At 40.5% G+C, this 24597-nt stretch overlaps 1 protein-coding gene across 5 annotated transcripts in view; it reads right to left on the bottom strand.

Moving 5' to 3' along the window:
* The window catches only part of Inpp4b (inositol polyphosphate-4-phosphatase type II B), a 748592-nt gene that overhangs the window by 3520 nt on the left and 720475 nt on the right, over positions 1 to 24597 (bottom strand). For 2 of the 5 annotated variants that reach the window (XM_040734796.1, XM_040734800.1), the window contains one exon: positions 6896 to 8293. The exons of 1 other annotated variant lie outside the window; for it this stretch is intronic. In XM_040734796.1, the coding sequence (XP_040590730.1) occupies positions 8119 to 8293 (175 nt within the window). In that variant the 3' untranslated portion in view covers positions 6896 to 8118. Of the gene's footprint in view, positions 1 to 1404; positions 6856 to 6895; positions 8294 to 24597 lie in introns of those variants that run through there. 2 more of the 5 variants (XM_040734797.1, XM_040734801.1) reach the window with 2 other exon arrangements.

The raw sequence follows: 24597 nt of genomic DNA, 5'->3' as shown, positions 1-24597 counted from the left end.
AGAGAAGATAGAACTCAGTGCTTACTAGTAAATGGATGGGTGGACAAACCCACAGAACCAAGTCTTGGTTGCTACACGGCACAAACAGGCGTTGCCTTGACTATCAGCAATTATAGCAATGCATCCTCCTAAATCATCTGACTAAATCAAAACAGCATTCCAGATCAGACTCCCTGGATCCCTTATGGTATTCTTACGTTGACTGATGATTTCATTCCTTTGCAGAGATCAAGGAGCCCACATATGAATGTTTAAGACAGTAACATAGTGCTACTTCACACAGGCTACTCCCCAGCTTTCTGGAGGGCAGAATTTTATTGCGATTTACTTTGGAACATCTCATATTATATCTACTTCCAGCATCTCTCCTGTGCTGATACAGAAAGATGCACTATTAGTAAGAACACGTACTTCTGGGGACGACACCACAGAAGGGATCCTCTCTCTGCTGTCTCAGCTACGTTCTTGAAAAACACCAGATGGTAAAAGTTCATTCTTAACATGTGCCCCCAGGCTCCACTTGCTTAATTCCTTTGCAAAAGGATCTAAATTAATGCCTTTGGAATTTGTCTTCTATTGTTATCTGCCATAAAGAATCACAAATGATCAGCTTGAAGAAGTCTGTAAGAAAAATAATTAGTTTTGTATATTATAATGACTCTGTGTTGTATCTAGACAACAAAGACTAATGATTCCCTCACTCACAGCTGGGGAGCTGTTGTCAGAGGTTGGCTGCTTGGGGAGGGAGAATCATATTTCTTTAAGAGTGTGGCCACTGGTAAGATGCCTGTGTCCTGCTGGATGATCTTCTACACACATATGCAGACAGCACTTATTGGACACAGTAGGTTAAATCTATCTTGTCTGTGTATGTATGTGTGTATGTATGTATGTATGCTTTTATGTATGTATCTATCCATTCATCCAACCTATCTGTCCATCTAATCTATCATCAATCAATCTAATCTATCCATTCATACAATTTATCTATCCATCTAATCTATCTATCTATCTATCTATCTATCTATCTATCTATCTATCTATCTGTCTATCCCACCTACCTATCCATCTAATCTGTCTCTCTGTCTGTCTGTCCATGTCTGTCTGTCTGTCTGTCTATCTCTCTATCTGTCCACCCACCTATCGCCCATCTATAACTTTTTTGACTCTGGAGGTTGTGCTTGATGTTTCCCCTAAGAAGGGTAACCACAGAAGCCCACTCCGCCAGCAAAATTAGACTGACTGATCATAAATGTAGAACATGCATTGTTATTGTGGTCTAGCGGAAGTGGGGTCTATTTTTCTTGAAATGTTATTTGGGCTATCTTTTGTTATTTTCACTAGTGTTTAAATGTTGCTACATCGATAAAAATAATGTACAATGGGGAGAAAAAGACAGAAACATAAAAATAAAACCATATTTATTTCAACAAAAATATACATACAGTGCATAATGAATATGACTTACACAAAATAAAAACAAATGTGATAATTCATCAAATGCTAATATAAAGTGATCTATCTATTTGTGGTTCATTTCCTGGGAATACACAATATTGGTTTATCTAGGGTACATATTTAACATAAAAAGAAAGCAAGTGCCAACCTTTCAAACGAATACCTCACGAATCTGAAAATGCATGAAAGTAAAAGATAAAATGTTCACACAAGAAAGTGTGCGTAGAAAGGATGGCGTGAGCAGATAAATAACAGCTCTGCCATTTGAAAAGTGTGAAGGCTCAACACAGACAGGTTATGATCTTGATGGTGATATAAATAATTCCAATAAATATACAGATATTATAGGCATATTGGCCAAAATTCAGCCTCTAGAGCCTGCATCAAAAAAGCCATACCGACACATTGTGCCCCTTTATACACAGGAATAGTATGAAATCTTTGTAGACATTCTTCCAGTGTAGAATGGTATATACCTCCTTGTTTAAAGACCAGTGTTACCGAGAGATAGAGTGTACTGGTGTATGCCTACAGCACATGACTTAAGGGCAGAAACATTTTCCTAATATCCCTGCTCTTGGGAGCTAAAGTCTGGACTTTAAATATGCACACCTGAGTAAGAATCCAAGTTCAGGAAAAACAACTGGTTCTACCATTTGAGATATTAATATTACCTTATATGTCTCCCTTTTCTAGTTAGGCATTATCTGGGTCTCTTAGCTCAGAAGCATAAGTGATGTATTTTGTAGTCTTAGAAATAAAATTCTAAGAGAAATTAACATGCCTCGTTGCTCAGGAAGAGAGTGCAAATACCCGTTCCTTAACTTCATATTAACGGGTACATTGTGTTTTATCTAAAATGTTGATTTTTATCTTTATATTTTTAAAGACAGTGTTTGAATCTTTGCATGGAAAGGTGCAATAAAAATTCTAATTTCAAGCTGTCAGAGAAAGAGAAGGTTAACTACACAAAGTCATTTTATTTATAAAGCTAATATCATAAATATAGGGGGCATAGCTTACACAGATTGGATATGGGCTGGATGAGTATATGTGTATGTTAAACCTGTCAATCAACCATGCTAGTTCTTAGCAAATTGAATATTATTTTCCATTGTGAGGAGTGCACACTGTACACAGCTCCTAGGTAGTGGCACTGTTTTGTGCCCAGTCTTCCTGCCTCCCTGCCTCACCTACCTCTCTCCACTCTACCTGTCTCCCTCCGCCCTGATGATCAGTCTCTTAAACAAGATTTCTTAACATGTGTGAAAAGACAAACCATGTCTTGACACCCCCGAAGTTAATTTAGTCCATATAAGATTACATAATATGTCCCTCACATTGAACTAAAATAAATGGCATTTAGGAATCAGATATCTATATCTGGGTTGTCTTAGCATATTGCCAGAGTTTAATTCATTTAATCAAACAGTCTGGGCTTCAACTGTGTTTAACTTACTTAACACTGGATAGTGATACGGTTCTGTTTCGCTCTCAGCAAAGCCATAATCCTATGTTTAGAAAGTGAGACGGAGTGTATTTTATTGATGTTATGATTAACAACATTTTCCTGACTTAAGTCCCGAAATTATTTACAATAAGGCTATGTTGTTAAGGGTCACTTGCAGCACATTTACTGATAGTTTTAAAACTCATCCCTCTAATAATTATTACGATGATTAATATTAGTAATTATGATTACTAATAAAATGTTTCCACTCCACTGTATAGACACACAGATTTCATTAATGATAATAAAATCCAACATAAAATTATAGTCATCTGATTAAAGATTACTTTCATTTAAAGCCCATTCTAATAATTGTAACCTCCCTCCAAAAATTTATTTTCTGGAGAAGCAAGTTTTAGTGGTACTGAGCCATACACTAGTAAATGCTTAACAACTGTTGTTTCAGGATACAAACATCCTAGGTTATAGAACTTGTCAGTTTCTGTGGTGTAAATGTTCCCACAGTGACTGATCACAAGATATGAACATTGTGTTCAGGAGATTCACAGTTGCGTATTATCAATACAGTATTTGCACAGTGAAGGACCACCAGAGCCAAGTACATTTAGAAGTGGGTTAAACTGCAAAATCTGGTTTTTAAAAAATCCAGGAAGTTGTAAGCTTTGATGGTCATCTTTACTTTTAATAAATTCATTTCACATCTTATGGTTAGCCATGAGACTGTGCAGCAATTAAACTGTACAATTCTTGAAAAGTCAATGACTGCTTCTCTTGAGTCAACTAGGGCCAGTTTGGGCACACCTGGGAGAATGTCTCTTGCTACAGTATCTTTACATTGGGAGGGATTTGATTTGATTGGAAAAAAATCATGTTTGTTTCCCCCTTTCCTGTTTGGAGTTCTACTTAATGCAAACCACCTAACATGTGAAAGGGTGAGTGTATCATCCAATAAATGCCAGCTCTCAAGGAGCCACAGTTTGTCAGAGCCATGAGTATTGTGAGTGACTAGTGGCCATATGCAGTACGGCCCTGACTGGGGAGTTGCCTGATTTTATATAATTCATCAGCTACATCATGGATTACCACACTGACCCAAATGTTAGCATCTAGAAGATGTTTTAAGCAGTGTGTGGGTAAACTCAAGGCAATATTTAGGAAGAAAGCAGAGGTGGGAATTCAGTGAACCAGTATACACAAATACGGCTCTGCTTCAATAAGATTTCTCAAGTGTATATTTAGCTGTCTGGAGGACATGCACACACTCTAGACCTTTGGATAATGATCATGGCTTTATCATGTTGTGCTTTAAGTATGTTTCTCCTGGTGCTCTGTAAATAGTTAATGCAGAATTCATACCTGCATTTGATGAGAGTAGGAGAAAGTCTTATTTGTGAGAAAGAAGACTGCATTGTTTAGAAATGTCATTTTCTTGATAAGTTGTTTGACTCAATGTACTCTCCCTAGATATACCTGCGATACAGATTTTCAGTGAGAGTAAAAATACGGATAGAACAGTATGATGGCAGGTGACAGAACTAGGTGACTGTGCCTGTGTTTGCACAAGGGATGTTTAAAAACATTTCATTTATGGTTTGATGCTGAAAGTCTTAGCAATGATGAATCATTAAGTGGTTGTCTGAGTGCATTTGGATAGGAAGAATCATGCTTAGGAAATAAGAATTTCCTTGGTAAGATCCTCTATTGGAAGGGTGTACAGGTGCAAGTTTCCCGTAGGAAATGATGCTGATGCTGTCAGCCGAGAAAAGTTCATTTGGCATGCACAGTATAGACATGTCTCACTTTGGTATTTCTGTATAGCATTCATCGACAAAGAAAAAATGTCCTCTGAAAAGTCACACAAAACCGGAAAACCTTACTATAGGCTTTCCAGTTAATAAATATTTAGTATATTTGAGTTAAGGTGGTTAATTTATAAAAATATATAAACAAAAATTATTGTTTATAAAATATTTATGAACTAAAAATCATATAAAATATCCTGGGATGCATATCACCCCTGAAGATACTAAGAAAAGCTCAGCGCTAGACACAAAACCTCTGTCATCACAACTCTTTTTATCTTAAACTCTATACAGTAAATGAGAATAACCAGAAATCCTATCACCTAGTTAAAAACCCAACAATTAAAAGATTACATTAATCACTGAAATAAGACTAGCTCTCACAACACTAAGACAATTATTTCCATTTGTAGATGCTTTTTTTTTTCTTACTTAAAGGCTACAAACAGTTTGGCAATAGTCACAGGCCATTAGCTGAAATATCATCTTTTTCAGACTTTTGAAAACTCAACATGGGACTAGAGATCTATCTGGAAAACGTTTACAGCTATCATCCTAGGCCAAGAGCTACCCTCTTACCTGTAAAACCACAGAATACCACCCTTGAACGATGGACCAAGAGCTACCATGTGACCTGTAAAAACACACAGTACAACCCTTGACTGATGTGATAACAAAGAGGAGTCTCTGTAGGGACCCTCTAGTGTCCTCAGAGGAGAAACATGCTTTGGACAGCATTTTCCAGTCAGAACTGGAGGAATACAGAATTTGCACATATTGCTTAGCTCTGAGCACCAACTCCAGTGAGAATTCCTAATTTCCACTTGACTTTCCTCTGTGAATTTTCATACACAGCTAGTGTAGTGATCTGGAGGAGACAGACGTCACAGGGTAGGAAGTTCAAGAACTAGATGGTAAGGGTGGTTGTGTTTGCTCTTCTGCAGTCATCTAAGGGAGATGCCTTGATTTACTCAATTCTTTGAATGGCTGTCTTACACAATGTGCTCGGTAAGGAAACCACTAATTTGGAACATTTGCAACTTTATATATGGGGGTATTTTTCTATAAGGACAAATTTGAAATCCTGATTAACTAAAATTGCTGTGTAAATTTATCACTGCTTATGACTCATGTATGTTATAAGGTTCCCTATTCCAAATATATTGGCATATGATAGACTACAAACTCACACACTAAGACACAGAATGTCTCTCACTTCTATGACTTTTTCTAAATAAAATTCAAATTCCTGGGGATTTTCATTTAGGGTACCAGAGGACACTATTCTTAAATTTCTCTGCAATTTTAGTTCCTTGAAGTCTTTTCCCATTGCACCATTAAAAGTGCCATGCTGCTGTGTCCCTAGGTGGGTTTCTCAGCCCCCAGCAGAGTTCTTCAAAGATCCGTGGTTTTATGTTATAGCTCGTGGCTGTAACCACACTTTCATCTACAGCATAGACGGTGGAATCTCATATGAACTGGATGATATGGCTTGCAGATATGTTTGCGCACATCTTTGGGTTCATGTTACCTGATTGCATTTACTATGCATGCATTTCATGAAGCACAGTAAGGTGGGCTGTGAGGCCGTCTGCAGTCAAGACTCTGAAGCAGCCTCCTGTGAACTCAGTCACTTCGCTAGCTCCTCTCTACAGTTTAGATGGAGTGTGGCACTCATTCGCTGAGGCACCTCTGGCACCACGGGAGTCACCTTGTTTCCTCAAGACATGTTTTGTTTAATTTAAATACCCTATGAATGGAATTGCACTTTCTGAACTAACCCCAACCAGTTAGAGTTAACACAAAGGAGAAAAGAGACCGGACATAGCGGTGTGGGGTCGCTCTCTTAATGAGTGATGTGTTGGTTTTGATATGAGTGACACCCAGGAGTACCTCACTCCACAAACTCATATCAATAAAAGTCAAAAAAGACAGAAGTGGAGATCTTCCAAGCAGTAGCTGTACTCCTGTTTGTTTCCATGTTGGTAAACTTAGGTGTCAGCTTTTCCGTAAGTGCCTTCTGGAGGTCGGTAGCACTTGGGGAAAGCCATCAGCTGCAGCATGTTGAAAGCATACCTTCTGCATTTGATATTCTTCAGTACATTCTCTATACGGCATCCTTCTCTGGCGAAAGGGGAAAAGTACAAGTTCATGAAACATGGAATAAATAAATATGCTTTATTTGCTCAATGCAGAGTTGCAGCAACAGTCCAAGTAAAAATAACAGAGATTCAACTCTACATTGTTCCCCCACATGTGATGATACATCTTACAAAAATTAAATCCTAGGCCAGGCCCAATACCATTATTGCCTTCGGAAAGTTATGAGTAAGTTTCTTAACAGATATTTAACTTTTGATAAACTCTTTAAATATAATGTGCTCCACAATACATCTATACTTTAGTTTCATAAATATATCTGCCTTTTTATAACTTTTCCACAAATGAACTACTAGTCCCTTAAAACACATTAAAATCTACACATAGCCCTACGGATGCAGCTCTAGGAATAAGGCATTTAATTTATTAAGTCTGGCCCTATAGATTTTTTAAAAGGAAGTTCCGTTCCTATTTGACTTCGCTGTTTTAGCTATGTAGTGAAGACAGCAGAAGGCTTTCCCAGCACCCTGCTCCAAGTACCAGCTTCACAAAACAGGAGTGTTCCTCAACCACAGTACAAAAGTCACAGGTGCTAAAAATGGCGCATCAAGACACAAATGAGACCTCATTAGAAAGAATAGAAAAGTAGTTTGAAAGCCAAATCAACCCAAACAATAGTTACAAACAGGTTAATTTAATTACAAAACATAAACAGCCATTCTTTCCGTAAAGTTACTCGACACAAGAAGGCCAAAAGCTGCAATGAGTAAGTGGCGGGCGAGGAGGACCAGAGGAGAGCAGACACACTTCTATCGGCTGATCGCAACTATGTTGTTAGCACAGTGGAAAGAAACTCTGCACCCTCCTGCTTCCCAGATTGTCTCAGGGTTTTACTGCTTCGCAATGTCAGTCCTAATTTCTTTAATGCATGACACAGGAAGGGGAGGTTCAGAACTTCAAGCTTTCAGGATTCTAGTCTTTGTCTTGTTCCAAAGACAGTAATTTTAAAACACATCTTTAGCTACTTAACAGTGGGAAAACACTTTTCAGCGAACAAGAGAGGAAAATAATTCACTTAATGCATAGTACTTTTTTTTTGTCTCTTAGGTTTTAGGGAGAACAAACAAAGCCACAGTGGGAACATTTCTCTTTTTTGTTTGTTTGCTTGCTTGCTTGTTTGTTTTTTTTAAATTCTGTGAATCTTAAAGTGTAGAAACATCACAACATTGTCCCCAGAATTAAAGTCCATTGCCATTTGTAGAAAACGGGGGAACACAGCACGGAAATTCATTGGTATTTGGCTAAGAGTAGCGCGAGACTTAAAATAAGCCACACAACGAGCAGGTGTGAGCTGACGAGAAGCAAGGCGACAGGGTAGAAGCGTCGAGAAGCCGGCTTGCTATCAGTCAGACAGCCCGTCTCGGGGTCATCGGGTTCGCTCGAGGCTCCCTGGGTCCCCCTGCTGTTAAACAGGGAGGTGTGAGAGGAGAGAAGAAAACAGAGTCGCATTTGCAGAGCGTCAAATGTAACCTCATGTACAACATAAACATTGTCCCGGGCAATACATCTGCATCGGAAGATTTTATGCTAAGCGGGCCACATGTGCATCTGTAACTTTTTTCCTCTCTGTGCTACATGGACAAACATTTTTTAAAGAGGATATTCCCTATGTTTTTGTTTTGTTTTGTTTTGTTTTGTTTTTTGAGGAAAAAGCGCCAAGGTGATGCTTACAGAGGCCAGAGTTGCATGCAGAAGGAAGAATTGGGTGGGCATAATGGCACCAGTAAACATGGCTACGTGAATAAAATTAAATGACAGAACAGCTCAGATAAAATGACCTGATAAACACATCATTAGGAAATGGAACCATGATGGAATGAAACAGGGTCTTGGAGACAAGTAGATGTGTTTGGCACATTAAGTACACCTTCCTCTGGTATTGTGTAAAGTATTTAAAATCGTAAAGTGATTTCTTAACATGATTTGGTCTTTGAAAGGAATGAGGCACCTGACATGTCATCTTTGCCAGCCATATTATTAGTTTAAGAAAATCTCACTCAGCCCATGAATCATTTTGTCTTCAGCTCATCTTATTTTTTAGGGCTAAAGCTATCACTACATCCCGATTTCTGAAAACACAATCATATAGCAATTATACTTCAAGAAACAAAATATTTAAATCCTCACAACATGCTTATACTGTTGCAAGAGAAAATATTTTCGCTTAATGGCAGTTTTAATCAGGACAAATCTAAAACACAAAATCAAAATCTCAGTTGTAGCCAATGGGAAGGAAGCAGTTTCCTCTCTACTAGCTTCCCCTGGGTTTGTTCACAGCCACAAGTTGTTATCTTACAGAAGTGAACTTCATGCAGGCACCTTAGCTGGGGCCCCTCTCTGAGCACACACATGCCCTGAAAACTTGGTATACTGGTTTTTGCGCAGGTTCTGACACCACCAGTGATCACAAACATTGCAATAGCTCACAGAGTCTCTCTGTCCCTTAATACCCAAACATTGTAACCAGAGACAAACTAGATTATCTGAAAACCACGATTCATTGGACAAAAGGTAGGTAGGTTTGGACTGGTATAATATGTGTCACAAGTAATTTGATTAGATGCTCTGCTTTCCCCCAAATGTCTTGTGAACGAGATTTTATTTTTGTTTTAATTTTAAAAATATTTTATATTGTATGTTTGGGTATTTTCCCTGCATGTATATATGTGTATCATGTGCACTGTTGGTGGCTATGAATGGCAGAGAAAGGTGTTGGATCTCTAAATTGGCATGTGGCTTCTGGGAATTGAACTCAGGCCCTCTGGGTGAACACTAATACTCAACCTCAGAGCTGACTCTCTAGCCCAAATTTCACTTTTTAGAGATGTATCTTTTTTGTTTTATCTGCATGGGTGTTTGTTTGCATGAGTGTATATGTGTCGCTACATGCCACTGAAGCCAAACTGTACTTACACATGGCTGTAAGGCACCATGTGAATACCAGGAATAGAACCAGGTCTACTGCAAGAGCAGCAAACGCTCTTGCTATAGTTTCATTTTTACAATTTGAAATCACAATGTAATCATATCATTCTTCCCTTCCCTTCCCTCCAGCCAATCCATCCTATGTACTTCCCCTCTTGTTTTCTCTCAAGTTTACGGTGTCTACTACTTTGTTATCACACACACACACACACACACACACACACACACACACACACAGATAATGTGCCAGTCTATATAATGATATAATGTTAGGTAATTCTCATGGAACCCCCACCCAAGGGAAAGAAATGCAGGCAACTAAGGAATGCTGAGATTGGCAGAAGCAGCCTTCTCCAGGGACGAGCTCACCAAATGGATCCAATACCAAGTGGTCAGCCCTGAAATTACACTCATACAGCAAACACTCGTAGCTTGCTGAGATCTGGACCAACCCAGGGCTTTCACAAGGTCCTGATGAAAAGACAAACAAGAACCTAGTTCTGGCATCCTTGCTCGGATTGGACTCGACAAGGCCAGTCTGGAGCTGGGGCTGGAACATCAAGGGAGTTAAGGATTCAGTTGCTGAGAACTTGGCTTTCCCCTCGAAGAGACTAGAGTTATCATGGCTGCTGTGTGCTCTGTCTGTTATACTCTGGAGATAGCCTGTGTTCCTTTTGTGCAACATTGCCTGACTAGCCTCCTGCTGACTTGAGTTCCATTGTGTGATCGGTTCCCTGACTCCGTCCCATTTCTCTCCTGGAAGCAGTATATAAGGTGCTGCATGTCTTAACTACGTTTGCTTGGCACGAGACATAGCTTGCGCAAGACATCCGGGCCCCAAATTTTATCTTCCCCGTCTTCTATCTCTGTATCATCTGAACCCCTGGTCTTCTCACTCAGAAGAATGACCTGCTGGTCCAGGTCAACATGGCACCCAAACAGAGACACCTGAGTACGGGGGGAAGATCAAGTGCTGCCACGATGTACAGATAAATGAAAGGCATCATCCCGAAGAAGGGGGCTGAAGCGTCAGTGTAAAGCATGCGGTAGCGAAACTCTTACGAGCACAGCTGTTGTTTTAGATCAGCGAATCCAACCTGTGGGTTTCTCCCCTTCTAGGCGTGGTACAACCTTTTCACAGCGGCTGCCTAAGGCCATCAGAAAACACTGGTACTTACATGATGATTCGTAACAGTGGGAAATTACAGTTATGAAGGAGCAACGAAAATAGTCATGAGGTTGGGGGGTCCCCACAACATGAGGAAGTGTGCGAAAGCGTTGCAGCATCAGGCGGGCTGAGAACCCCCGGCTTGGAGGATCCTTTGCCTCTGCACGCCCTCTCACTTTGTAATGTGTTGCTACTGTGCTTAGACAAGGTTTCCTTTCATTCGAAAACTCTGCCCCTTGGTTCCCTGAAGAAGGTTCCAGAAACTCACAGATGGGGGAAAGGGGTAGGTAAACGTTTAAAGACAGAGCATCACCTACAAATGCCACACGGGGCTTCGTAGTCATTAATGTGCACGGTTCAAGTTTGATCAGAGATTGTTTGGATCCACAGCAAAGGTGACTCACTTGTAATTCAACATCACTGTGGATCTGACCACTCTATTCCAAAACAGACTCCCAGACGTGAGATTGGGGGGGGGCGGAAAAATAGAGATATAAGGCTCTGAGGATGAGAAAGTCGGATCAGTTCTCCCTTACTTTCTCTCCATGGTGCCTCAGAGGAGAGGAGAGTGTTCCCTTTTTGAATGACACAGTTTTAAAATCACCTGTCTCGTTTATCTGAGGCGAGTCCCCTTCCTCTTTTATCACGCAGGATTACTAGGTCTTCTATTAAACCTTCCAGTCTTCATTTGGGGAAGCTGCAGGGGCCTGAGCCTCCTGATATTTTGGGCAAAAAGCCTGCTTGATGTTTCTGGATTTTCCCCACTACAGCAGGGAAAAAGAGGCATGCAGTTGAAACATCCTGGCAGAGGCCGAGCAGGCTGGGAGACCCACTCCCCACCCCACAGCAGGTCTACAAGGAGCTACTGGGTCCCAAGCAGGACAGGTGGGGCAAAAGTCCTGAGGGGAAGGGCAGAGGCAGACTCAAACAACTTCCCCATGAGAGGATGTCAATGACATTTCCCACATGAAGCACCCTTTCTGTTTTCACTCCTTTCACTTCAGCATGTCAGGTTTTATAAAATATGGGAAATCAAGGTTTATTTAAAAATAACTGGCCATTAAAAATATCACACAAAGTTAAAAATATCAGAGCTGTGTAACTGGTCCTTTGTGCGTTTCTCATTTGAAGCCCTGCCCTGCTCTCTTTGGCTATCCTGGGGCACCATCAACCGTTATTATGTGTTTGTTATTGGTGGCTCAATATAGGTATGTCCTTCTGTGTGAATGACATGTATGGCCTATGGTCTTGGGGCCCATGAGAAATCTAGATGACAGTTCCTCAGACATCAGCAATTTATCTGTCACTTGAGTTTTCTGGTTTCTAATGACCCACAGGCTACCCCATCAATGGGCATTTCCCAGTGTGCTGTGAGAATCTGGTCCCCAGGTTACAGAATGCTAAGCACCCTGGGGGCATGCTTCATCATGGCTCAAAAGAATACTCTGCCTCTGAGTGGATAAGCTAGAGTGCTGGTTGACTTGCTCTGGACATGCCCTCCCGGTCTGGATGATAACTTCCAAGTTCTCCTCCTTGGTTACATCCTGCTATAATGTCTCCAGAGAAAAAGGCTCAACCGAGCCTTTAACTGTTAGCCACAGCCCTGGAGAGTGTGCTCATCTATGAGACTTACAGAAAAAGAACAACTCTATTATGGACATCCTTTTACATTGGACTTACTGCTTATGTTAACCTCCCTTATATGTTACTAAATGGGAGTTCGTCTATTACAGAAAATAAGGGACAATTCTAAATTACTCATATCAATTGTTCCTTCACTAGTTACATAAATTCCCCTCCTAAGCTGACCAAAAATTTATTATGTACAAGTTTCAGGAATTTCACCTGCTTTTTATATCCTTCAACATTCGCTCACTATTATGATTGAAATTCTTATGTTAATAACCCAATAGAAATGTTTGTTAGTTCAGACAACTTAGGAGTCTTTTGAACATCCAGGCACCAGGAACTCATCTGGCCTTAAGAAACAAAACAGGAGGAGCTATTGAGAGCTGGACCAATCCAAGGTTTTTTCAGCGGTCCCTGTGAAAGGACAAAAGGAACCTAGTTCTGTGTCCTTGTTACATGGCAAGGATAGTCTGGGACTCAGTCTGGAGCCTCAAAGGAGTTCAGGATTCAGTTCCTGGGAACTTGGATTTACCCCTTGAACAGACTGGAGTGATCTATCCCACGGATACTGTGTGCTTGGTCTGTACTGCCCTGAGGATAGCCTGCATTCCCTTTGTGTTACATTGCTTAATTAGCCTCCTGTTGACTTTGTCCCACAGCATGAGAGATTCTGTTAAATATCATCCTTACTAATATTTCCTTCTGACTTGTCCACTTGTGAAGTGAAGGTTGTCTCTGCGACTTTGACTTTCTGCTTTTTCAATCCTCCCTTAAAAGGACAGTCATCTATTGAGATCACATCTCTTCCTTCCTTTCTTCCTTTCTTCCTTGCTTCCTTCCTTCCTTTTGTTCTTTTTTTCTTCCTTCTTCTCCGTCACTTATCAACCATGTATCTACTTATCTATCCATTTATTACAGTTCACATGTTACATCCTGATTGCAAATTCAGGTTCAAATATCATCTGTAATTTATGAGCCTTAAGAACAGAAGTGCCCTCTTTCCTACTGGGGTTATACTGTAAATAAGAACTACTTGAGAAATAGAGCACTCGGATGAATAGAAAAAAGAAAAACTAAGGGCGAGAAAGTGTTTTCTAATAATGGTCCTTACTGCAAGTTCAGAGTGCTAATTTAGATCAGATTGCACCCCCTCCCACAACTCAAATCAAAGAAACACTTTATATTTTACAGTCTGGATGCTGCATATGATTTCCAAGTCAATATTACTAAGTCAAAGGGTTTTGTTTTTGGAAGGGCAAACTTAGAATCACATTAATTTGTTGCTTATTAACTTCTATCTCTGGAGATTAGGGTAATGGATTAGAATTGCCTACCATATAATCATCATATTACTCAGCTAGAATTCAAAGTTGTCTGGTCACAGAGTTGCTTGATGTGTCAAGGTAGTGATGTGTGACAGAGAAGACAGGTGGTCTTGGGACCACCACCTTCATTCCTGCCAAGAACAACACCAATGGACATTTCTTCATGGACACCAATGGATTTTTAAGGACTCTGCCTGTGCATAATGTAAAAGATGCTCTCAGTAATAATATTAGCAATTACTTCACCAGGAGATTATGGTTCATAATTAGTGGCTGCCTTTCAAGGCACCCTGACAATTCAGTGCTATTAGTGTTAGCTAGCAGTGATTGGATCATCATGAAATTAAATCCTGGTGCTGTCCCCAGAAGAAATGCAACATGATCAGACATTTAAGGGCAGTTACTGAATATGAAGGCTATAAAATAATCTTCAAATCCCTGTCGAAACAATCACTTAGAATAGGAGCAATTAGAAGACATGTCTCACTTTTAAATACACTCTTACCTACAAGAGTAGATGATTTACCAAACAAAAGCCAGCATTCATGCCTTGGTAATACTTGCTTTTCGCCTCAGTTTTTCCTGTTATTGACAATTCTGAATATAAAGGTCCTAACCACTCCCTACTGGTATTCTCTCAAATCTTTCAGAACTATGCACCAAAAGTTCAGATGCCTTGCTTGCCTTGTGGGATAATTATTAACAGTTTTCCTATTTGATATTGTATTTCTTTAACTGCTATACTTCTTCAGGCTCCACGAAGGAAAATCAGAAATTAAAACTAATTGAAAACAAAAATTTTTCTTCTGACCATCAAACTGAGACCATTTCACATTTAACTGCCTGCTTTAAGTTTGGAGCTGTGCAAATACCATCCTGGAATTATGGTCCATTATTTTAAAGTCAATATCTTAAAGAGCTTTATGCGACTCAATAATCACTTATGAATCAATTTTTGTAGAGAACCATGTTTCAACCCCCTGCTTCTGAACTACATAAGAGTTTAAATTTTCCCATCAGTGTGAGTGAGTGTGATGCATGCTGGGTACCCATGAGAGCTTTGGGAATGCTGCTAGCAATCAGAGAACCAAACACCCTCACATTTTAAAGCATTTTAAAAGAAATATTTCATTTGAATCTAAACACTTAATACTGGAGGAAAGAGACACCCCCCTTGGCTTTTATACAGCAATAAAAAGAAAGTCTTCCTAATTTCTCTGGTCCATGCTTTATTTATATCAGTAAAGAGAGAAGTTTGATTGTATATCTATATTCTTTCTCAAGTTAGCTCAAGATTCATGAGACTGGATAACTCCAGGAAGACTCAATGAGTATGCTAACCCACACATACAAATACACCTGATGAAAAATGATCTTCCAGCCCTTTTCAAATTTCTGGGTTATAGTTAGAATATTAAGAGAAGACATCTGGAACTGTGAAAGAACTGTGCAAATATTTAAATGTACATTCACTTTTAATAAATGATATCTAGAAAGAGGTAATTTCCATTCACCTAGAGATAAGGGAAGCAAGCTTTTATGGCCAGCCACAGGGTCATCAGCCACATTCAAAATGTTTTCTCCTTTCTGATGTAATCCAGACTTGAGTTTAGAATGTGATCTCTAAGAGCAGTTCTATCCTAGGGCTGGAGAGATAACTCGGTGCACAAGAGCAGATCAGCTCTTGCAGAGGACCTGAGCCAGATTTTCAGTACTCATGTTGGGAGGCTCAAAACCACCTGCAGGTCCAACTCCAGGCATCTTTGCAATGCAGAGGAAGTGTGTGAAGCAGAGGAAGATGTATGCTGCCCATGCTACCATGAGAGAACAGACTTCCTTTATTTGCTCCTTACAGATGACCAAAATTGATTTTTATGGACTCTAAACATCTCCATAGCATGGCCAACAAATGGGTAGAGGCTTTGAACACCATCTCTTATTTAAATAAACTGAGTCCCTTTCCTATCATGACTGGGGTCCCTTTAAATGTGTTTCTTGGGATCACTCAGATACAGGCTGATGCAATGTTCCAGAGGTCATATTTTCTGTCCTAAAAGCAAAAGTAGCTCTAAGTTCACTAAGATAAAACAGGTAAAAGGGAAGTGCAAAGAATTCCATGCAGGTTGACTGCTATTTGGTCTCTAATGTAGTTCTTGTCATTTGTCCCGCGCTACCGTCTCGCCAGCAAGAACGACGCAGAACACTCGGATCCTTCTGCAGTAAAGCTTTAATGCATCTTGAGAGATAGATGATCAGCTTCTTAGAGGGAGACCCCAAGCTAAGAAACCCAGCCCCTTATATAAGCCTAGGAGCTCCGAGTGAGATGTGTAGAGCCGGGATTGGTGGTTTGCACATCACCCCAGATGACGTCACGGGAGAGGCACAGTTTAAACGGTTAACTCCAACTGACAGCGACAGTTAACTCCAACTGACAGCGACAGTTAACTCCAACTGACAGCGACAGTTAACTCCAACTGACAGCGACAGTTAACTCCAACTGACAGTGGATGTCAGCGCCATCTTCTAACGGCAATAGCGATAGCGAGGGCGGCTCCTCACAGTCATTCAAGTCTGTTTTGGAATTAAAATAAACTAAAACTAACATTTTAGCTGAAATAATTTAATTTTCCTTGATATCACTTTTTGGTTCTCTTGTGATGTTTTTGTTTCATAAAATACATAGAAAGTGAAGATGCAGTGAGTTTGGATGCAGTGAGGTGAATGTGCAGTGAGTTTGGATGCAGTGAGGTGAATGTGCAGTGAGTTTGGATGCAGTGAGGTGAAGATGCAGTGAGTTTGGATGCAGTGAGGTGAAGATGCAGTGAGTTTGGATGCAGTGAGGTGAATATGTAGTGAGTTTGGATGCAGTGAGGTGAAGATGCAGTGAGGTGAAGATGCAGTGAGGTGAAGTTGCAGTTAGGTGAAGATGCAGTGACTTTGGATGCAGTGAGGTGAAGATGCAGTGAGGTGAAGATGCAGTGAGTTTGGATGCAGTGACTTTGGATACAGTGACTTTGGATGCAGTGAGGTGAAGATGCAGTGAGGAGTTTGGATGCAGTGAGGTGAAGATGCAGTGAGTTTGGATGCAGTGAGGTGAAGATGCAGTGACTTTGGATGCAGTGAGGTGAAGATGCAGTGAGGTGAAGATGCAGTGAGTTTGGATGCAGTGACTTTGGATACAGTGACTTTGGATGCAGTGAGGTGAAGATGCAGTGAGGAGTTTGGATGCAGTGAGGTGAAGGTGCAGTGAGTTTGGATGCAGTGGGTTTGGATGCAGTGAGGTGAAGATGTTTGATGGCAGAGGAGGAATGGGATACGGAGGGCAAGCTAGCGATGGATGCAGATAGCGCCAAGCTCTGGTGCCTGGAAAAAGCCGTGGCAGGACCGGAGCACAAAATCAGATTGTCTTCTCTGGGCAGAGAAAAATTGAAATGGCCACTCATGCTTATTTAAAAGACATTAAGAAGAAACGTGGGCTTGGGGGATAGCTCAGTGTTAGAAACGCTTGCTGCCCAAGAACGATAACCTGAGTTCAGGTACCTAGGTCTCCCATAAGCACCTAGTGTGGACTGATGTGCCCATTACCCTCAGTACAGGCACAGCGGAGTGCTGCTAAGGCTCTTGGGAATTCCAGAGTATTTTACCCTGAGCTGATATTCATCTCCGACTCTCCAACATGAGTGCATGGGTATATGTACCTGCACACAAATGCACACACAAATACACACACACACACACACACACACACACACACACACACACCACATAACATATACATACCAAGAAACAAAACCCTAAATACATTACAACTTCTACAACTTAGTGGACAAAGTAAGTAGGGCAATTCTGCAAAGCAATGGGTACCTACATAAAGACACACATTGTCTAGTAACTATGTAATTATGACTTCATTTGTAAAGAAACTCCTACAACATGTCTTAGTTCTAATTGTTCCACTAAAATACTGCTAACATTATTTTCAACTGTCAACCATTGGAGTGTCACCCTCTAATTATTAACCCCTTGAATGTTATAGTGATATACTGATATACTCCTGACTAAGTTGGAATTAACGCTCAAACCATAAGGCTTCTTTCCATCTTGGTAAACCTCAGCAGACAGTAATGGACACATGACCATCCTTACCTCACTTCCCTGGTGGGACAGGAAGCCCAGCATGCATCTGCCTCACTCTAGCTCTGCTGTGAAACTCCTGAATAAAACCAGACACCCGTCCATACCATTGCATACTGCTGTAATTTCTAAGCAGCCAGGGGGCAGTAGGAAGATACACGGCACAGTGTACATAAAAACACAGGCAGGAGAAACATGAAAGGAAACAGTCCACCTCCTTAGTGCCTAACTCCATTAGTGCACAGCTTCTTCCCTTTAAAATGGGAGCATCCGCCTCTCCCACAGGGTTCCTGTGAGAATTACACAGAAGTACACGGTAGTTTCACAACAGGAAAAATGAGTAAATAAAGCAGTTTTAAAGGGACCTTCCCTTTCTCTCCCCTAGATAAGTCTTCTGTATGTGTGCAAGCAAAGCGTATCCTGAGGAGGCACAAAGCCGCTCCCTGCTTTCTTCCTGTCTTTTATGATGCAGAAGCATGAAGCATGTAGGACTGCACGCTCGCTCACCTTCAGTATGTATCAGCCAGGGTCTCACTTTATGCTCCAGGCTGGTCGGGAACTCATTACAGACCAAGCTAAGTTGCTTCAGTCCCACATGCTAGGATTGCAGGTGCATGTCATGCTCAGTTTCTACTTTCTCCAGCTTAAAAAAGTTCCTCGGATTTCTCATCGTTTTATGCAGATGAATCTTAAAGTTGTCTCTCTAGCTGCCGCCTCTGAATTATGCAGCTGGGTGCCTGACTAGCATCAGAGGTCATAAGGGGAGCTAACATTCTTCTTGGTGTCAATGACTCGCCTTACATCAGACCTTCCTTCTGGAGAAAGGCACTGTGGTTTGAATGTAGAGGACTCCTCAGAGGCTACTGTGCTTACATACTTGGTCCGCTGAAGTGGAAAGTTCTAGAACCTTTATGAAGTGGAATCGTGCTGAAGGAAGTGTGTTGCTAGAGGAGGCTTTGAGGCGGTTTAAGCTGGCCTCCCTTGCTGCACTCCTTCTGTTCCTGGATGCTGGCGTGAGGTGAGGATGGAGGTGAATAAACACATATGATCACCCACCTGAGGAGAGCTTACAACAGGAGTGGCAGGGGTAAACTCTAAGAGGAGGCAGTGTTTCCTCAGGTAAATTTTTGATTTTTCTCTGTGCCCTTTGGTAACAACGCTGAAGCAGATAATCACCCTGGGTCCAACAGAGCCATCATTTGTGCCATTTAAAACAATGTGCCACAATAATGCTGGAAACGGCCATGCTGTTTGCCAAACAGATGGCCATCAGGAAGAGTAAGAGTACCACCCGGGACCAATTGTGGTAATTGCTTGGAGTTAACTTTTCTGATAAAAAGTAAAACGTGTTGGAGCAGCTTCGTTCTAGAATTATTAGGAGAATTCTAAGGGTACCAATGATTCTCTTCCTACCTATTTTCTCTGTGCTTCATGGCACATCATTCAGAAGTGACATTCTGTACAGGCTCTTGTGTTCAGCTGAGTAAGACACAGACAGACACACAAGCTTGGAAAGGAGTACCCCCCCCACAACTCTAACCCCCACACTATATTCCTCTTTTGTTTAGATTCCCTCACACACACCTCTAACCCCCACGCTACATTCCTCTTTTGTTTAGATTCCCTATAAATTGCTTAAAGCCCCATCTCCCACTCAAATTGTTGGCATGACTATAGACTCCTAATGGTCCTCTTCCTCCAGCCTCTGTGTTTTCATCTGAAGCTCAGAGCTGTAGGAAGGAACGAGGGCTCATTAGCAGTCTAAGGGGCACAGAACTGGGGCTGTGTGCAGAATAAATGGATTAATGAGACTGTAGCTCTAACACACAGATGTCTGCTCTCCCAGCCTATCTTTACCAGAGGATTCACTAACTCCTCAGCTTTTATGCACTGTGGAGCTCATGAGTCCTTTCTCACAGAGCTACTCTTCACTCCACAGGCTTTACACACCGTGGGGCTCATGACCTGTTCCTAACAGAGGAGGCCCCAAGGCCACAGGTCTTACACACTGTTGAGGCCCATGACCCATTTTTGTGCTGAAATGTTACCAAGGACTAGGAGGAGTAGAGTGGAGCTCGCACATGTGACTGAGCTGTCATCCCCTCAGTAGTCCTCAGGACATATAACACGCTTTATCCTACATGATGATGAGTCTGGCAGTGTGGCTGCCAGGGGACTAAACCACAAGAACAAGAATTCAAAGACATGGGGAAAGGTAGCCGCTAAGCAAAGGATACAAGTCTAGGAAAGTGGTGTAATTATGGTTTCCTTGTAGTGACAAATACCATGACTGACGTGAGGGCCCTCCTCAGATCAATCATTAATCCAGAAAATGCCTGACAATGGAAACACCCACAGTCCATTCTGATGGAGACAAGTCCACAATTTAGGTTTCCTCTCCATCTAAAGTCCAGCACAATCCTTTACATATCTCGAGAGACTAATACTCAAATTTATATGAAAAACCAAAGAACCAAAGAAAGCTAAATAAATCCTGTACAATAAAAGAACTTCTGGAAGTATCACCATCCTTGATTCCAAACTGTAATACAGAGGTATAGAAATAAAAGACAGACAGGAATAAAAACAGAGAGGTTGATTAATGGAACCAAATCAAAGACCCGTATGAAAATCTGCACACTTAAGGACACCTGGTTTTTACAAAGAAGCCAGAATTACATAATGAAAAAACTAATCTGCAACAGATGTTGCTAGGATAACTGGATGTGTGCATGTAGAGGAATGAAAATAGATCCATATCTATCTCCCTGCACCAAACTCAAGTACAAGTGGATCAAAGACCTTAACATAAAACTGGCTGCAGTGAACTTGACAGAAGAGAATGTGGGTTGCCTTAAATACATTGGCATAGGAGAAAATTTCCTGAACAGAATACCAATAGCACAGGCACTAAGGGCAACAATTAATTAATGGAACCTCACGAAACAGAAAAGCTTCTGTAAGACAAAAGATACTGTCAATAGGACAATGCAGCAACCTACAGAAGGCTATAGAGAACTTATTTCCAAAAAACATAAAGAACGCAAGAGATTAGTTGTTACCAAACCAAATAATCCAATTAAAACATGGGAGTACAGGTCAAAACAGAATTCTCAACAGAGGAGTCTCAAATGGTCAAGAAGCACTTAAAGAAATGTTTAGAATCCTTAGCCTTCAGGGAAATGCAAACCATCAAAAGAATTCTGAAATTCCATCTGTTAGAATGGCCGAGAAGAAAAACGTAGGTAGCAGCTCCTACTGGAGAGGATGTGTGGAGCAAGGGAAACCGTCCTCCATCGGTGGTGAGAGCTCCAACTTGTACAGTTGCTTTGTAAGCCAATATGATGGTTTCTCCAAAAATTGGGAATGAACCTACCTCAAGACCCAGCTATACCATTCTTGGGCATACACCCAAAGGATGCTCCATCCCACCAGAAGGACACTTGCTCAATGATGTTCACGGCAACTTTGTTAGTAATAGCCAGAACCTGGAAACAACCCAGATCTGTCTTATCCAAAGACTGGATAAAGAAAATGTGGTATATTTACACAATGGAGTATTGCTCAGCTGTTTTTATGACATTATGACATTTGCAGGAAAAATTATGGAAATGGCAAAAAAAATCCTGAGTGAGATAACCCAGATGAGAAAAGCAAACATGGTATGTACTCAGGACTTGTAAGTATATATTAGCTCTAAGTAAAGGATGATCATGATGTAATCCACAGACTCAAAGAGGCTAAGGAACAAGGAGGGTTCAAGGGACACATGAATCTCCCTGGAAAGAGGAAATAAGGTAGACTGAGGATGGGAAAAGAAGAGATCAGGTCAGGGGAGGACTGAGGAAGAAACAACTACAATGGGGGGGAACATATCAATGACAAGCTAGAAAATAATACGTTGGAATGTCCCAGGAATCTAGGAGGGTGACCCTAGCTAAGACTCCTAGCAATGGGAAATATGGAGCCTGAACTGACCATCTCTTATAACCAGGCAAGGATTCCATTAGAGAGACTGGAACACCAACCCAGTCACAGAAACCTTTGATCTGCAGATTTTCCTGCTTGCAAGATGTACTAGAGCACAGGCGGCCAACCAAAGACTGGTCCAGTTTGAGACCCACACTATGAGAAGGAACCTACACTGGACATTCTCTGGAGGGCCAGGACATAGAAGCTGAACAGCCCAGAGATCTATGAGAGAAGCAAACAAGAGTGGTTAAAAAAAGCCAGCAACAACAAAACCCAATGAAATGATCCCTAATGATAATCTGCCATACTCAAAGATCAGTGCCTAGCCCAGTTGCATCAGAGAGGCTTCACCCAGCAACTGATGGAAACAAGTTTAGAGACACACAGCCAAACATTAGGCAGAGCTTAGAAGAATCGTAAAGAAGAGGGGCAAAAAAGGATTGTCAGAGTCACAAGGGTCAAGGACATCACAAGAAATCTCACAGAATCAACTGGGCTCATAGGGGCTCATTGAGACTAAACCCATAACCCATGACCCTGTATAGTTCTGACATAGACCCTCTGCATATATGTTATGGTTGTGTAGTTTGGTGCTCCCGTGGGACTCCTAGCAGTGGGAACAGGGCATGTTTGTCTCTTTTGCCTGCTTTTGGGACCCCTTTCTCTTTCTGGGTTGCCTAATCCAGTCTTACTACAAGAGGAGGAGCCTACTGTAACTGCAATTTGTTATGCCATGTTTGACTGATGTCCCAGGAGGCCTGATCTTTTCTGAAGAGAAGGGAGGAATAGTGGTTTGGGAGGAAGAGGTAGGAGCGAGGGACTAGGAGGGGAATAATGAGGGGAAATTGTGGTCAGGATGTAGTATATGAGAGATGAATTTAAAAACATTACAACAATATTGAGACTGCATCCAGAAATATATACATGCATGTAAAATTCTGAAGGAGGGATAAAAAATAAGGTAGAAGAAATAAAAACCAACAATGTAATATATGCTTGGCACTTAAGAGTTGGCCCAATACCTGCAGTTGGTTAAAGGTAAGTGTTTTAAGTGTGTGATAGATATCCCCTAATATAATTCTCTCCATAAAGTTGAATGTATTAATGGGCAGGAATTCATTTCCTGGTCAAATTAACTGATGATGATTTACAAAAAACCCTAAAAGACCAAGTATCAAGAAACATGGAAAACACTTAAGTTCCCCAAACCACTAAATTATCTAAAGGGCTTTGACTTAGACTCTGGGAAATCACATGGATGCTAGAAGCTGATTTCATGCCATTTCATCAAATGGCTTAAAATTGTCAAGCTCTGGAATCATAGGACATAAAATAGTTCCATTCTTTTAATTCCCTTTTCTAAACAAAAGCACTTATTTGATGGGAAGACAGCTGACAGGAAGTTGACCATAAAACTTTGCATGAAGGAGACTGCAAAGTCAATTTAGTCGTGACCTGGAACACTCTTATTTAGAAACAGGAGGCTAAAATTCCAGTTCTTTGTGCTTTGGATGGCTGTGTTCTGATAGATGTCGTTTCATTAGAAGATACAGCTGTCTCCTTCGTTACATAAAAATACTTCCACTGTAGAAATAGTAATAAAAGGCAATAAATGATTAAAAATAAAAACATGCATTATTACCCTGTAAATTTCTATAGTTCTATATTGGGATATTTTTCTTCCTAATGGAAATCAGTATACATGACACATAGTTATTCTACTATAAAATGATGCTTACATATTGGAGAGCAAGACTATTCTAGGATGGAATCTGGATTTCCCATTTGTTATTAGTATTTCTTGGATAGGATAAATAATTTTGCTTTACTAATATAGTCTTATGGAAAGAGGAATGATAATTACATAATTAATGTGAGTTAATGTGAAAGCTGGTGTGGGAGGGTGAAGAGTTTTCCCTTCCCACACACAAACACACAACTAACTCAATCAGTCTTATAATTTACCTTATCTGATATGTATGTATGTATGTATGGCATGTCTGGAGTACTTGAAATGATTGAGAATCAGTAGTTCCAAGTATGGCGACTATTAATATAAATATTTATAATTAATTTTTAAAGTAACAATGAAATATTATTTATTAAGTAATTAACTGTGAAATATTTCTATTACTGATTAAAATATTTTGGAGAACATTATATGTGAATTAGAATCATTTCTGTAATGTTTATACTTCCTACTAATGATACCACAGTAAGAACATTTATTATCCATTACTATTGTAGTCTCCAGATTTTTAATTGATGAATAATTCATATTGTTTTGCTTTCTCTAGATTCTATTTAAAAATTTCCAGTACAGATTTGATAGGATACTACACACATTTAGTTTTGTCTTTTCTTTTAATTTAGGATTGAACCTAAGACCTCATGATGCTAGGAATGAACTGTCTCTCGTACACTCTCCCTGGAATAGATTCTGGCTCCTTTTAACGACAAAAACAAAAAGACCTACTTAAAAATATTGTTTGTTTATCCTATAATATAGATTCTAAATTGTTAATATTTCCTATTTCATGTCCAATAGAATGC

The sequence above is a fragment of the Mesocricetus auratus genome, unplaced genomic scaffold (assembly GCF_017639785.1).
Source record: "Mesocricetus auratus isolate SY011 unplaced genomic scaffold, BCM_Maur_2.0 Super-Scaffold_100041, whole genome shotgun sequence".
Lineage (NCBI taxonomy): Eukaryota > Metazoa > Chordata > Mammalia > Rodentia > Cricetidae > Mesocricetus > Mesocricetus auratus.
The sequence above is the reverse complement of the archived record's forward strand: the minus strand, read 5'-3'. Positions and strand labels throughout refer to the sequence as shown.